This window comes from Aotus nancymaae, unplaced genomic scaffold (genome assembly GCF_030222135.1).
Source record: "Aotus nancymaae isolate 86718 unplaced genomic scaffold, 86718_ANA_hifiasm-v0.15.2.pri h1tg000076l, whole genome shotgun sequence".
In the NCBI taxonomy this organism is placed as follows: domain Eukaryota; kingdom Metazoa; phylum Chordata; class Mammalia; order Primates; family Aotidae; genus Aotus; species Aotus nancymaae.
The window spans coordinates 13,620,720-13,634,132 of record NW_026988491.1 but is presented as its reverse complement, the minus strand read 5'-3'; the positions used below and the strand labels follow the sequence as shown (position 1 = coordinate 13,634,132).

At 53.2% G+C, this 13,413-nt stretch overlaps 1 protein-coding gene across 4 annotated transcripts in view; it reads right to left on the bottom strand.

Moving 5' to 3' along the window:
* Positions 1-8,711, bottom strand: part of SYNGR1 (synaptogyrin 1) — a 30,660-nt gene extending 21,949 nt beyond the window's left edge. For 3 of the 4 annotated variants that reach the window (XM_012458993.3, XM_012458994.3, XM_012458996.3), the window contains exon 1: positions 8,593-8,707. In XM_012458993.3, the coding sequence (XP_012314416.1) occupies positions 8,593-8,691 (99 nt within the window). In that variant the 5' untranslated portion in view covers positions 8,692-8,707. Of the gene's footprint in view, positions 1-8,592 lie in introns of all 4 variants that reach the window. The other variant, XM_012458997.3, reaches the window with a different exon arrangement.
* Between the last annotated feature and the right edge of the window lie 4,702 nt (positions 8,712-13,413).

The following is a 13,413-nucleotide window of genomic DNA, read 5'->3' as shown; positions in this document are numbered from 1 at the left end:
CAAGGGAGGATGCATAAACCCCTCACTGCTGCCAGATGATGCGGAGAGATCCATCAATAACCGTCAGCCATGAGATGGGCAATGTGAAGGTCAGGAGTGAGCTTGAGAGGATGGCGAGCAGGGGAGAGAGCCCGTGGGGAGCGTGCGTGGGAGACTGCAGAAGAAACCCTGGAGATGGTGACAACTCTTCTGAAGGACCAGAGAAATGGGTGAGGGAGTATCTTCCTGAGACGGGGAATCATGCACATTTGCAAGCTGATGAGTTAAGAGAGTAGACCGGGTGAAATTGAGGGTGGAGGAGAGAGGGAGAGAGAATTGATGGGTGCGTGTCCTTGAATAGGTGAGAGAAACAGGCTCTAGTGGCTGCAGCCAGGCTGGCTTGGGCCGCCAGAACAGGGAGATAGTCTAGGACGAGGGGGCAGGTGTGAAGAGGCCTAGGACTGAATTTAACCAGAGCTGTGCCAGGTGAGTGTGATGCGCAGAAGGGCTGGAGCTGCAGCATGTGGCCACTGGGAGCCGAGGTGGGGAGGGGGACAGGTGGGACAAAGGGGTGAAGCCTAGTGCATGGGGGAAGATCAGCGGTTCAGAGGCCTCAGGCCCAAGGGCCTAGGATCAGGGGCGGGAGAGAGAGGTGGAATGGTAGGAGGGATGGAGGAGATATCTGGAAGGAGGATCAGGGAGTGCGACAGGCTACTGGGAAGGCAGGGCCAGGCCTTGCTAGGGTCCAGCTGGTGACATGGCTGAGGCTGGCACACAAGAACATGGTGGGAGAGGAGGCCAGGGTGTGGGAAGGGCCACAGAAGTAGACACTCCAGTGACCAGGACTGGAGCAGGAGTAGTGCTGGAGAGGGCTGACACCGAGCCAGGGTGGGCATCTTTGAGGAACTGGCAAAGTGGCCTGGAGCCGGCTCATCATGGAGGCAAGTGGGCGCGACCCAGTGCTGACAATGGCCTGGAAGCGGCCTCAGGAGCCAAAAGGACCCTGCCCACCTCCAGGCCCAGCAGATGGAGGGTCTGCAGGATAAAGTGGCCTCCACCGAGCAGGCTGCAGGAAGCAGGGTCTGGAGGAGGCCAGGTTACAGAGCAATTTACAAAAGCTGTCATGGACATTCTGGGAGGGGCTGAAGGCTTGGGAACTCTTGCCCCTGGACTTTGGGGTACTGGAGGAGCCCCAGCTTGTTAAAGTTTCTGCATGATTGCAGCCTGGGCCTGACAGCTTGGGACTATCCCATCTACAGAGCTGCCCCTCCCCAATGTCTCCTTCACCTGGCCCCTGCCCCACCAGCAGCACAGGCTGAGCAAAACTCCATCCCTGGAAGGGAAGGTTCTCCCGGAAACACAGGGCATGACTGCCCTTCCAGGCTCCAGCTGACGTTGTCTGCTCTCCTCCCATGCACGAACCTGGGGCCCAGGACCCCTCCACTGTAGGCCCTTGCAGAGCATGAGGGGATGGCTCCCAACATCACTTTTTTTTTTTGAAACAGTCTCACATTGTTGCCCAGGCTGGAATGCAGTGGTGGGATCTCAGCTCACTGCAACCTCTGCCTCCCAGGTTCAAGCGAGTCTCCTGCCTCAGCCTCCCGAGTAGCTGGGATAACAAGCATAATCCCAGGCACCACCATGCCTGGCTAATTTTTGTATTTTTAGTAAAGACAGGGTTTCACCATGTTGGCCAGGCTGGTCTCAAACTCCTGGCATCAAGTGGCCTCCCAAATTGCTGGGATTACAGGTGTGAGCCACCTCGCCCGGCCCCAACATCACAGCTTTCAAGACTTACCAATCCAAAGTTCCCAACCTGGAGTCCACTAGGGGCAAGAGTGGGGTTCTTCAAAGGTGGAAAGGTCGGGAACCACCAAAGCAATCCAGCTATCCTTTTCCCATTGACAGATGGGGAAACTGAGGCCAGGAAAGCATGGGCCTCTTGCTCAAGTCACACAGCCAATCACGGGCAAAGAGGGTGCAGAACACAGCCTCGGGTCTGCAGGCCAAGGCACTCTCGAGCGCCTGCCCTGCCTCCCCTCCCACCTGACAGCTGGTTCTTCCTGTCTGGGTGCCAAGTGTAGCTCCCTCCAACAGCCCTGCCATCTGCCTCTCCCGTCCTCCCTCCCTTCTCCTCCTGGCTTCTCCTCCTTTCTTCCCTTCCTCTCCCAGCCTCTGTTTTTCTCCCTGGGGCTCAGGCCTGCCCAACAGCTTTGCACGCGCTGCTCTTGTAGGACTGTGGCTGGGGACTCCCTGGAGCAGGGGCCATGGGTTCCGATTCCAGCAACTCCAGAGTTAACCTCTCTGGGCCTCAGCTTCTCATCTGAGGAGGGGATAACAAAACCCACCATAGCAGCCGTATGGCAGGCTTTTAAACTTGCATTCAGGCTGGGTGTGGTGGCTCACGCCTGTAATCTCAGCACTTTGGGAGGCCAAGGCAGGTGAATCATTTGGGGTCAGGAGTTCGAGACCAGCTTGGCCAACATAGTGAAACCACGTCTCTACTAAAAATACAAAAATTAACCTGGCGTGGTGGCGCACGTATGCCTGTAATCCCAGCTACTCGGGAGGCTGAGGCAGGAGAATCGCTTGAACCCAGGGGGCAGGGGCTGCAGCAAGCCAAGATCACAGCACTGCACTCCAGCCTGGGTGACAGAGTAAGACCTTGTCTCAAACAAACAAACAACAAAAAAAAACCCTTGCATTTTCTTTTTCTTTTTTTCAGACAGTGTTTCGCTCTTTTAGCCCAGGCTGGAGTGCAGTGCTGCAATCTTGGCTTACTGCAACCTCTACCTCCCGGGCTTAAACAATTCTCATGCCTCAGCCCCCTAAGTAGCTGGGATTACAGGCACGCCCGCCACCACGCCTGGCTAATTTTTTGTATTTTTAGTAGAGACGGGTTTTCACCATGTTGGCCAGGCTGGTCTTGAACTCCTGACCTGAGGTGATCCACCTGCTTCCACCTCCCAAAGTGATGGGATTACAGGTGTGAGCCACCGCACCCAGTCAAAATTTGAGTTTTCTATTTTTTTCAGATGGAGTCTCGCTCTGTCATGGAGTCTTGCTCAGTCACTCAGACTGGAGTGCAGTCGTGCAATCTTGGCTCACTGCAACCTCCGCCTCCCAGGTTCAAGCAATTCTCCTGCCTCAGCCTCCTAAGTAGCTGGGACTACAGGTGTGCACCACCACACTCGGCTAATTTTTTGTATATTTAGTAGAGACAGGGTTTCACCATGTTGGCCAGGATAGTCTCTATCTCCTGACCTTGTGATCCACCCACCTCCGCCTCCCTAAGTGCTGCGATTACAGGTGTGAGCCACCTCGCCTGACCAAAATGTGCATTTTCATAAGCCCTCGAGGCCTCCCCAAACCCAGGTCCTCCAATCCCATGTTACAGATGAGGCGACAGAAGCTGAAAGAGGTTGGGATTTTCCAAGGTCCTGCTCTGATGACCTTGTTCCTGATGCCCCAGGCTTTCTCAGGCTCTCTAGGCCATCCCCAGGCTGTCCCTTGACATGAGGAAGGTCCTAAGACACAGCAGAAATCTATCACCTCCTGGGGCTCTTCTTGCAGCTGACCCTGTCCTAGACCTGAGAGCGAAGAAGTAGCTGAGGAGCCGGCCACAGGAGTGAAGAGGCGAGGAAGACTCCAGGGTGGTCAGCAATAAATGCCAAATGGGGCTGTGGCCCACCTTCCTGTCTAGGTGACAGGGCTGTGCCAGTACTGGGGAGAACAGGCTGGACGTGACCACACATCTCCAGCCACAGAGCCCTCTCCAAACCAGGCTTCCGAAACCCCCCTTGACTGGCTCACAGCCCCTCTCTCCAGCTTCCCACTGCCCTCAGAGGAAGTCCAGCTTGTGAGTGTGTCCTCCAAGCCTCTCCCGCGATGCCCCTTGGGATTTCCTTCTTGTAGTGACCCGAGCCTCTGGGGCGGTGCTTCACACTCAATCCTGTTCTGGTCACCTTGGGGTGGCACTGAACACTCAGCTGGCACTGAGCAGGGGACTTGTGGGATGAACAAATGAACATCAGAGCTGGCCAGAGGTTCTGTCTCTACCCTGGACCCCCATCCCCCAAAATTGCTGGTTCCAGAATTTTCCTGTGGGCCCATGGCCGGCACACGGCAAGCTGGCTGGGGGATGCAAGGGGTCTTATCTTGAAGCTGCTTCGTTTACAGAAAAAATTCAGCTTTTTAAATTTATTTTTTCATTTGAGATGGAGTTTCACTTGTCGCCCAGGCTGGAGTGCAGTGGCACTATCTTGGCACACTGCAACCTCCACTTCCCGGGTCAAGAGATTCTCCTGTCTCAGCCTCCTGAGTAGCTAGGATAACAGGTGTGCGCCACCATGCCCAGCTAATTTTTGTATTTTAGTAGAGATGGGTTTCACCATGTTGGCCAGGCTGGTCTTGAACTCCTGACCTCAAGTGATGTGCTCGCCTTGGCCTCCCAAAGTGTTGGGATTACCGGGGTGAGCCATTGCACCCAGCCAAGTTCAGCTTTTTTACTCAGTGTTCATTTTGGATGATGTGGGGTGAGGTGGGGGGTGGATAAAACCAGCACGTAAAGTTGCCCCCGTGAGACCACACCTTGGTGCCATGGAGATCCAGGCAGGGAAGCCACAGGGAGTACACAGAGCCTGGAGCCCTGCAGGCCAGGTTCAAACCAAGGCTCTGACAGGCCCAGGCCTTGAGCTAGCAAAGGAGTCATTTCTTCAGGCTGAGCCTTCATTTTGTCATCTGTAAAATGGGGGGAAAGATACCCACCCCACTTACAAAACCATGTGATGTTACCGCCAAAGCCCTTAAAAAATGAACCCTGAAAATGCAACATTTCAAACATTTCATCATTTTCATTTTGTTAAAGTGGAGAATTAAAAAAACCTCATTTACCAGCACTGATATTCATTCGCTATAGTCCATTTTAGCCCTCTGCAAAAAAGAATATAAACTCCAAATAAAAGGTGGTCCTTTCTATTAAATCAGTTTAGCTCCTTGCTGTAACTGCTTTTTTTCTCCATCTGGCTTTAAACAAAGAAATGAGTCACTGACAGGCGGCAATCACCACACAACAGATCAGGCACCGCTGACCCAGCCCAGCCTAGTTCGGGTGGGAAGACCGAGGCACAGAGGCTGAGGAGGGGACACTTGCTGAAGGTCACAGCTGTGGCCTGGGGGTGCCAGGAGTGGCAGCTGATCTGTCACTGGGGCGATGTCACCAAGAGGTGAGAAAGCCTTAGTCGGGAGAGAAGTCATGCTGGATGCAGTGGCCACGCCTCGTCGTCCCAGCTACTCAGAATGCGTAGGTGGGAGGATCACCTGAGCCCAGAGGTCTGAGACCAGCCTGGGCAACACAGCAAGATCCTGTCTCTAAAAAAATAAAAAAGAAACAAGCCAGGTCTTGGAGGCCCTGCTTCTGTGCAGGCTGACCTAGGGACTCAGGGTGGGTCCAGGTTGGTGAGGCCCTGAAGCGGTTTGGGGGCCCTCTTTTGGAAAAGCAACAGAAAAAAAAACTTCTTTAACAAATTTTACAAAAACACAGGTCCAGGCCAGGCATAGTGGCTCACGCCTGTAATCCCAGCACTTTGGGAGGCCGAGGCAGGCGGTTCATCTGAGGTCAGGAGTTCGAGACCAACCTGCCCAACATGATGAAACCCCATCTCTACTAAAAATACAAAAATTAACTGGGTGTGATGGTGTGTGCCTACAGTGCCAGCTACTCAGGAGGCCAAGGCAGGAGAGTTGCTTGAACCCAGGAGGCAGAATTAGGTTGCAGTGAGCTGAGATCGTGCCATTGCACTCCAACCTGGGCAACAGGGCAAGACTCTGTCTCAAAAAAAGAAGAATCAAAAAAGAAAATAACAGGTCCATGTGCACATCCTGGTAGGGCCCCTCCAGGGCTGTGGCAGGGGTCTGGGTTGTCCACGAGTCCTGGCCACGGTAATCAATTGTCCCTGTTTGTCTGGACTGAGGGCCTCTCGGGATGCTAAAGACAGGAGATTCCGGCACACCAGGATAAATGGGTCACCCCAGCCCTGGAGCTCAGGCTTCACTTGCTCTGCCCTGTGGTGTGAGGGCCAAGAGCAGGCGCCAGCTGCATCCCCCGCAGCTCCTGATGTGTGAAAACGGCTCAGCACGCCACACAGTTTTGAAAAGACCAGAAGGAGACACAGCACCATATTCACTGCAGCCCTCCCTATCATGCGGTGGTATCACATGATCACCACTCCCCACCAAACTTTTTCTGTTGTGGTAAAATACACGTAGCATCAAATTTACCATCTTCACCATTTCGGTGGTGTTAAGTCGATTCCTACTGCGCAACCATCACATGTGATTTTTATACTTTCCAATAATTGGCAGGTATTACTTTGATCAGGGGAAAAAAAGCTATTTTTGAAGGTGTTAATCAGCCTGTATCAGACACCTCTTGGTCCAACAAAGGTAGTGAGCACCTCGTATCCACCTGTGTGAGCGGGGCTGGAGGTCGTGCAGTTGTCTGAACTTTGGCCCAGGTGACCTTTGTGTCCTTTCCAATCCTGACATTCCAGGATTCCAGACTCTTCCCTGCCCCCGGGGGGAGCACTATGCTTCGGAGACAGCAAGGCCTGGGCTCAAATGCTCTTCTGCCACTTACATGCTCAGTGACCTTGGGCCAGGCACTTGGCCTCCCTGAGCCTCAGTTTCCTCTAGTGTTGGGGAGCCAGCTGGGTGGCTGTGTGTGGTCCTGCACCCCGTGGGTGCTCATAGGGGCTGATCTTTTCTCTTCTTTCCACGTCCTAGCCCCTGGATGTGCACATGTGTAAACCCTCATCCCACCAGCCCCAGTCTGACACCACCTTCTCCACGGAGCTTGATTCCACAGCAGGGAGACCCCTCTCCTGGCTCCTGTGGCCTCTGCCTGGTGGCACCTGGCTTACTCCCCAGGGGGACTGTGGGCTCCCTGAGAACAAGGCCTGCTTCTGAGTCATGCTGCCTTCCCTCAGAGCCCAGCAGAGTCAATAAACTAAATGAAGCCATCACTGGCAGAAATGACCCAAGCAGACAGAATGCCCACGCCACCTCACAAAGCCAGTGGCTTCGCTCTTCCAGGCCAGGGCCCCAGGGGCGGGCAGACTGGAGCAGTGAACACAGCTTGCCCACCTGATCCAGCAGGTGCCCCCCAGGGCTCCCACCTTTGTCAAGGGCCTGTCAGGGCATCTGGGGAGGAGGAGACTAGCACAGATAAACGAATTCAGAGCCACAAACACTTAGAGATGTGCTGGGGCGCCGAGCTCTGTGCAGGCACTGGGGACACGAGGGCTAAAGGAATTGGGCTTTCATGCCCACAAAGGGCTCCCATCTGACGGCATTTGAGAAGAAAAGGCTTCAAATGGGGTCATCCTTGGCAGGCTGGGGATACATACCCAAGCCATCCTACCAACCAGACCCTGAAAACCAAGGAAAGGAGGGAGCTTGAGCATGCTGAGGTCACAGCCGGCCTTGGATGTAGCCCCTGGGGTCCCTGACAGTGCCCTGCCCAGCATTGCCAATCCAAGCCCTTCTACTCTGAGCCCACCAGGAATGGGCCCCAGACCTGCAGAGGCCAGAACCTTGGGTGGGGGTATCTAGGATACAGCCAGCCAACCCCAGGGAGCCCTGGGCACCCCCTCTCCAGACCCCAGCAGGCCTGCTTTCCATGGGGTGCCACTCAAGGCACCTGAACTCCTCCCTCTGTGCTCACTGTCTCTGTCCAATCTCCCGCTACCAGTCTGAACATGAGCCCCACTCAGCCCTTTGTACTGGGGAACCTGCCCCCCAGCTAGGCTGGAGGCCACCCTGGCCTCTTCACTGTGGGAGGAGACCTTTCTCCCAGACACCTGCCGTGGGCAGCCAGGTGCATGCTGAGTGGGAGGGGTGTTATGGGTTCATGAAATGTCAGAGCCCAAGGGAGCCTCAAGAAGGCTCCTCCCACCTTGTCTGTAAATTGGGAAACTGAGGCATGATAGAGGAGATGACATTCCCCACCTTGGAATTGAAGTCCTCATTTCTCAAGAACATTTCCTGGGTGGTTCCCAGACCAAGGTCACGCAGAGAAGGAGAGGCAGTTCCTGGGTGGAAGAGAGGTATCCGGCTCCCGACTCATAGCTCCACACGGGCACACGAACCCAGTTCCCTGCCCTCTCCTCCTCCAACGTCCATCGCAGGCGCGGCGGGCACCCCAGCGGGATGGTCCACGCCCTGATTCAACCACCCCAAAAGGCCACCTTAAACCCCGGCTCCCTCTCCTCGGTCTGGAGTCCGCCGCGGCGGCAGCGCACAACCCGAGCCTCTAGCTGCATAGCCGCGGCCTGGAGGTCACAGCGATCCGGGCGGGAAGAGGGGTGCACGAACCGGGGGCCCCGGGAAACCAGGGCTCCGGGAGCGGGAGAGGCGCCCCCCGCGAGCGCCAGGGCCTCCACCCGCCCGGAGCCCCGGAAGGAGGAGCGGCGGCAGCAGGCCCCACGGGCAGGACAGCTCCCCGCCCGTTGCCGCGCCAACGCCAGGGGCCGGGTGGGGTTGGGGTCCGTCCGAGCGCGTCGCCCTTGCCCACACCCCCACCCCAACCTGGCGGAGCCGCCGGCCGGTCCTTACCCAAGACACGACGCGCAGGATGGTGTGAGGCTGCCGGACCAGGGTGTAGGGGTCGAAGGCGCCCCCGGCTTTGCCCGCTCCGTACGCACCCCCTTCCATCGTGGCTGCACCCGCGCGGTGCCCCCCGCTCGGCGCGCGCCGCCGACCCGTGCGCGTGCGCGGCGCCCCCGCCCCCTCCCCTACGCGCGCGGCCGGCGGCTCAGGGCTCCCGCGAGGGGGCGTCGTGCGCGGCGGGCGCAGCTCGCGGGGCGCGAGCGGGGTGCTGGGCGGCGCGCGACCTCGGGCGCGGGGACGCGCGTGCTGCGGCCCGGGGCGGAGGGCGCGCTCGTCGCCAGTGCGGTGACCTCTTTGCGAAGTGTATGGGGAGCGCGGTGCGTGTGCAGCAAGTGCGGGCCGTGTCCCTGCCCCGCATCCCCGGCCCCCTGTCCCGGATCCCCGGTCCCTTGTCCCGGTCGCAGCCCCTCCAAGCCATCGGCTCTGCTGAAACCATCTTCATGCTTGATTTGTTTGACTGTTTCCTGTCGCTTTGTCGGCCCCAAATATAATGAGAGGGCAGAAGCCGTGTTCGTCCTCCTTAGAAGGTGCTTGGTACACAGTATGCGCCGCATGAATATTTCTCGAATGAATGAATGAACCACGAGTGAATGACTCTCCCTTAGAGCCCTTCAGAGCAGCCCCCACTTCCCAGGACCACCTTTCCCCGGGCTCTTACGATGACGTCATGTGTGTCCCTGTGCCTGCGCACCCTCCCACCCTCAGCCTGGAGGGGCCTGGCATACAGGCGGCAGCTGAGACTTCCTCTTCCCTATTCCCTCCCACCCCAGGACATTGTCCCTTTCCTGAATCCAGCAATTAATTACGCAGTCGTTTGTTTGTGGGCCCTTGCTCTGCTTTTCTGTGAGCTCTCAAGACCCAGGTGTTGTCTAATTTATTCAATTCCTTACCCAAGGGCCTGGCATACAGTAGGTGCTCAGTAAATAGAGCTAGTCTCCATCACCCCACACAGCTTGGGCTAGAGCTCCAGGTTTCATGGAAAAGGCGGCTGGATAAAGGAGCGCTCCCTGCAGTGGAAGGGCCACCTTCCAGGGCTGGATCTCCTGCTGCCCTGTGCCTCTACGGCCTCTCTGTGTCTGCAGTTACCTGCACTGGTTCCAGGAGCAGGTTGGATGAGGTATGTGTGGAGGCTTTTGCTTCTCCGGTATCCTGCCATTCTGTGATGACAGGGCACAACTTCTGTGCGGAGAAAATGTGTGCTGGGCCTGAGGGTGCCCCTGATAAACATTACAGGGGCAAATGTCCATCTTAGGCTCAGTTGATTGCTTAGTCTTTACCAGGCCTTGTGCTAAGGGCTTTACATACGTTTTTTTCTTTCCTTCTTTTTTTTTGAGACAGAGTTTCGCTCTTGTTGCTCAGGCTATAGCGCAATCGTGTGATCTTGGCTCACTGCAACCTCTGTCTCCCAGGTTTAAGCAATTCTCCTGCCTCAGCCTCCCAAGTAGCTGGGATTACAGGCATGTGCCACCACGCCTGGCTAATTTTGTATTTTTAGTAGAGATGGGGTTTCTCCATGTTGGTCAGGCTGGTCTCAAACTCCTGACCTCGTGATTCACCCACCTAGGCCTCCCAAAGTGCTAGAATTACAGGCATGAGCCACCACACATGGCCAGGGTTTTACATACATTCTGCATTTAATCCAGCAAACTTATAAGGTGGCTACTATGACTATATAAAACTTTTAGAATCATGCACAAGAGAAAATATTTGTGACCTTAGGTTAAGCAAAGAGTTCTTAGATACAACATGAAGAACATAATTCATAAAAGAAACAATTGATAAACTGGACTTCATCAAAATTAAGAACTTCTGCTATTTAAAAGACACTGTTAAAAGAATGTATGAAAAGACAAACGATAGTCTGGGAGAAAATATTTGCAAACCCTAGATCCAAAGAACTTGCATCCCAAATAAAGAACTTCCAAAACTCAACAATGAGAGGAAAATTTTAAAAAATGGGCAAAAGATTTGAATAGTAGTAATACACCTCACCAAAGAAGATATACAAATGGCAACTCAGCACATGAACAAATGCTCAACATAATTAGAGAAATAGAGCTGGGTATGGTGGTATGTGCCTGTGATCCCAGCTACTTGGGAAGCTGAGGCTGGAGGATTGCTTGAGCCCAGGGATTCAAGGCTGCAGTAAGCCAGGATTGCACCAATGCGCTTCAGCCTGGGCAACAGAGTGAGACTCTGTGAAAAAAAAAAAAGAGAGAGAGAATGTGAGAGAGAAGTACAAATTAAAATTAGAATGAGATACTTCTACACATCTATTAAAATGGGCAGGCTGGGCGCGGTGGCTCATGCCTGTAATCCCAGCACTTTGGGAGGCCAAGGCAGGTGGATCACGAGGTCAGGAGTTCGAGACCAGCCTGGCCAATATGGCAAAACCCTGTTTCTAGTAAGAATACAAAACAAAATTAGCTGGGCATGGTGGCGGGCGCCTGTAATCACAGCTACTCAGGAGGCTGAGGCACGAGAATCACTTAAACCCAGGAGGTAGAGGTTGCAGTGAGCTGAGATCGCACCACTGCCCTCCAGCCTAGGTGATAGTCTCAAAAAAAAAAAGGAAAAAAACTTGTACAGAAGTTTTATTTCTTTTATTTTTTAATTTTTTTTTGAGACAGAGTCTCGCTCTGTCACCAAGGTGGAGAGCAGTGGCGTGATCTTGGCTCACTGCAGTCTCCACCTCCCGGGTTCAAGTGATTCTCCTGCCCCAGCCTCATGAGTAGCTGGGATAACAGGTGCCCCCCACCATGCCAGGCTTATTTTGTATTTTTAGTAGAGACAGGGTTTCACCATGTTGACCAGGTTGGTCTTAAACTCCTGACCTCAGGTGATCCACCCACCTTGGCCTCCCAAAGTGTTGGGATTACAGGCATGATCCACCTAGCCCGACCCTGAACAGAAATATTTGGAGCAGTTTTATTTGTAATAACCCAAACCTGGCAACAACCCAAATACTCCTCAAGTGCAGACAGTACAATGTGGTACACTACTCAGGAATAAACACTACTCAGGAATAAACAAACACTACTCAGGAATAAAAAGCAACGAACAGCGGATACACTCAACAACATGGGTGACCCTCAAACACATTAAGCAAAGTGAAAGATGCCAGACTCAAACATCTAGAGACTGCAGGGTTCCCTTTCTGTGGCATTTCTGCAAAGGCAAAACTGTTAAGGACAGAAAAAGATCAGTGGTTGCCAAGGGATTGGTGGGCAGAGATTTACTGTGAAGAGGCGTGGGGAAATGTGGGGGCACGATAGAATCGTTCCATACCTTGTTTATGGGAATGGTTACCCAATTAATAAAATTGGTAAATTTTATTAATAAAACATATTTTATTAATAAAATTAAAAATGTTGCCCAGCGTAGTGGTTCATGCCTGTAATCCCAGCACTTTGGGAGGCTGAGGTGGGTGGATTATGAGGTCAGGAGTTTGAAACCAGCCAACGTGGTGAAACTCCGTCTCTACTAAAATTACAAAATTAGCCAGGAGTGGTGATGTTCACCTGTAGTCCCAGTTACTTAGAAGGCTGAGGCAGGAGAGGCATTTGAATCTGGGAGGTAGAGGTTGCAGTAAGTTGAGATCACACCACTGCACTCCAGCATGGAGTGAGACTCCGTCTCAAAAAAAAAAAAAAAATTCGTCAAAATTTGCAGAACAGGCGGGGCACAGTGGCTCACGCCTGTAATCCCAACACTTTGGGAGGCCAAGGCAGGTGAATCACTTGAGGCCAGAAGTTTGAGACTAGCCTGGCCAACACGGTGAAACCCCATCTCTACAAAAAATACATAAATTAGCTGGGCGTGGTGGTGCGTGCCTATAATTCCAACTAATCAGAAGGCTGAGGCACAAGAGTCACCTGAACCCGGAGGCAGAGGTTGCAGTGAGCCAAGATTGCGCGCCTGCACTCCAGCCTGGGTGATGGAGCAAGTCTCTGTGTCCAGGAAAAAAAAAAAAAAAGGCTTGCAGATTGTCCATACAAGAGGTGATTTTCAGTGCATTAAGTTATTACACTTTTTTTAAAATTTTTATTTATATTTTTTATTTTCTTTGAGACAAAGTTTCTCTCATATTTCCCAGGCTGGAGTGCAATGGCATGATCTCAGCTCAACTTCCACCTCCCAGGTTCAAGCGATTCTCCTGCCTCAGCCTCCTGAGTAGCTGGGATTACAGGTGTGCGCCACCACGCCTGGCTAATGTTTTGTATATTTAGTGGAGATGGGTTTACACCATGTTGGCCAGACTTGTCTGAAACTCCTGATCTCAGGTGATCTATCTGGCTCAGCCTTCCAAAGTGCTGGCATTACAGGCGTAAGCCACTGCGCCTGGCCAAGTTACACCTTTTTTTTTCAGAGACAGAGTCTGACTCTGTTGTCCAGGCTGGAGTGCAGTGATGCAATCACAGCTCACTGAAGCCTTGAACCCCTGAACTCAAGCCATCTTCCTGCCTCAGCTTCCCCAGTAGCTGGGAATACAGACTAGTGCTACTGAGCTTACCTATTTTTTTTTTTTTTTTTTTGTAGAGATGAGGTCTTGCTATGTTGTTCAGTCTAGTCTTCCAGTGACAATATTCCTTCATTTATTAATTCAATAAACATTTATTCAAAGTCCACCCTGCATTAGGCTTTGTGCTAGTCATAGGGGTGTTTGGCTGAAAAACTGGACTGTCCATAACCCTCCACCCCTAATATTTCATCATACTAATACATTAAGTCTCAGAAAGCATGGTGTTTAACATCCTGAATTTCAGA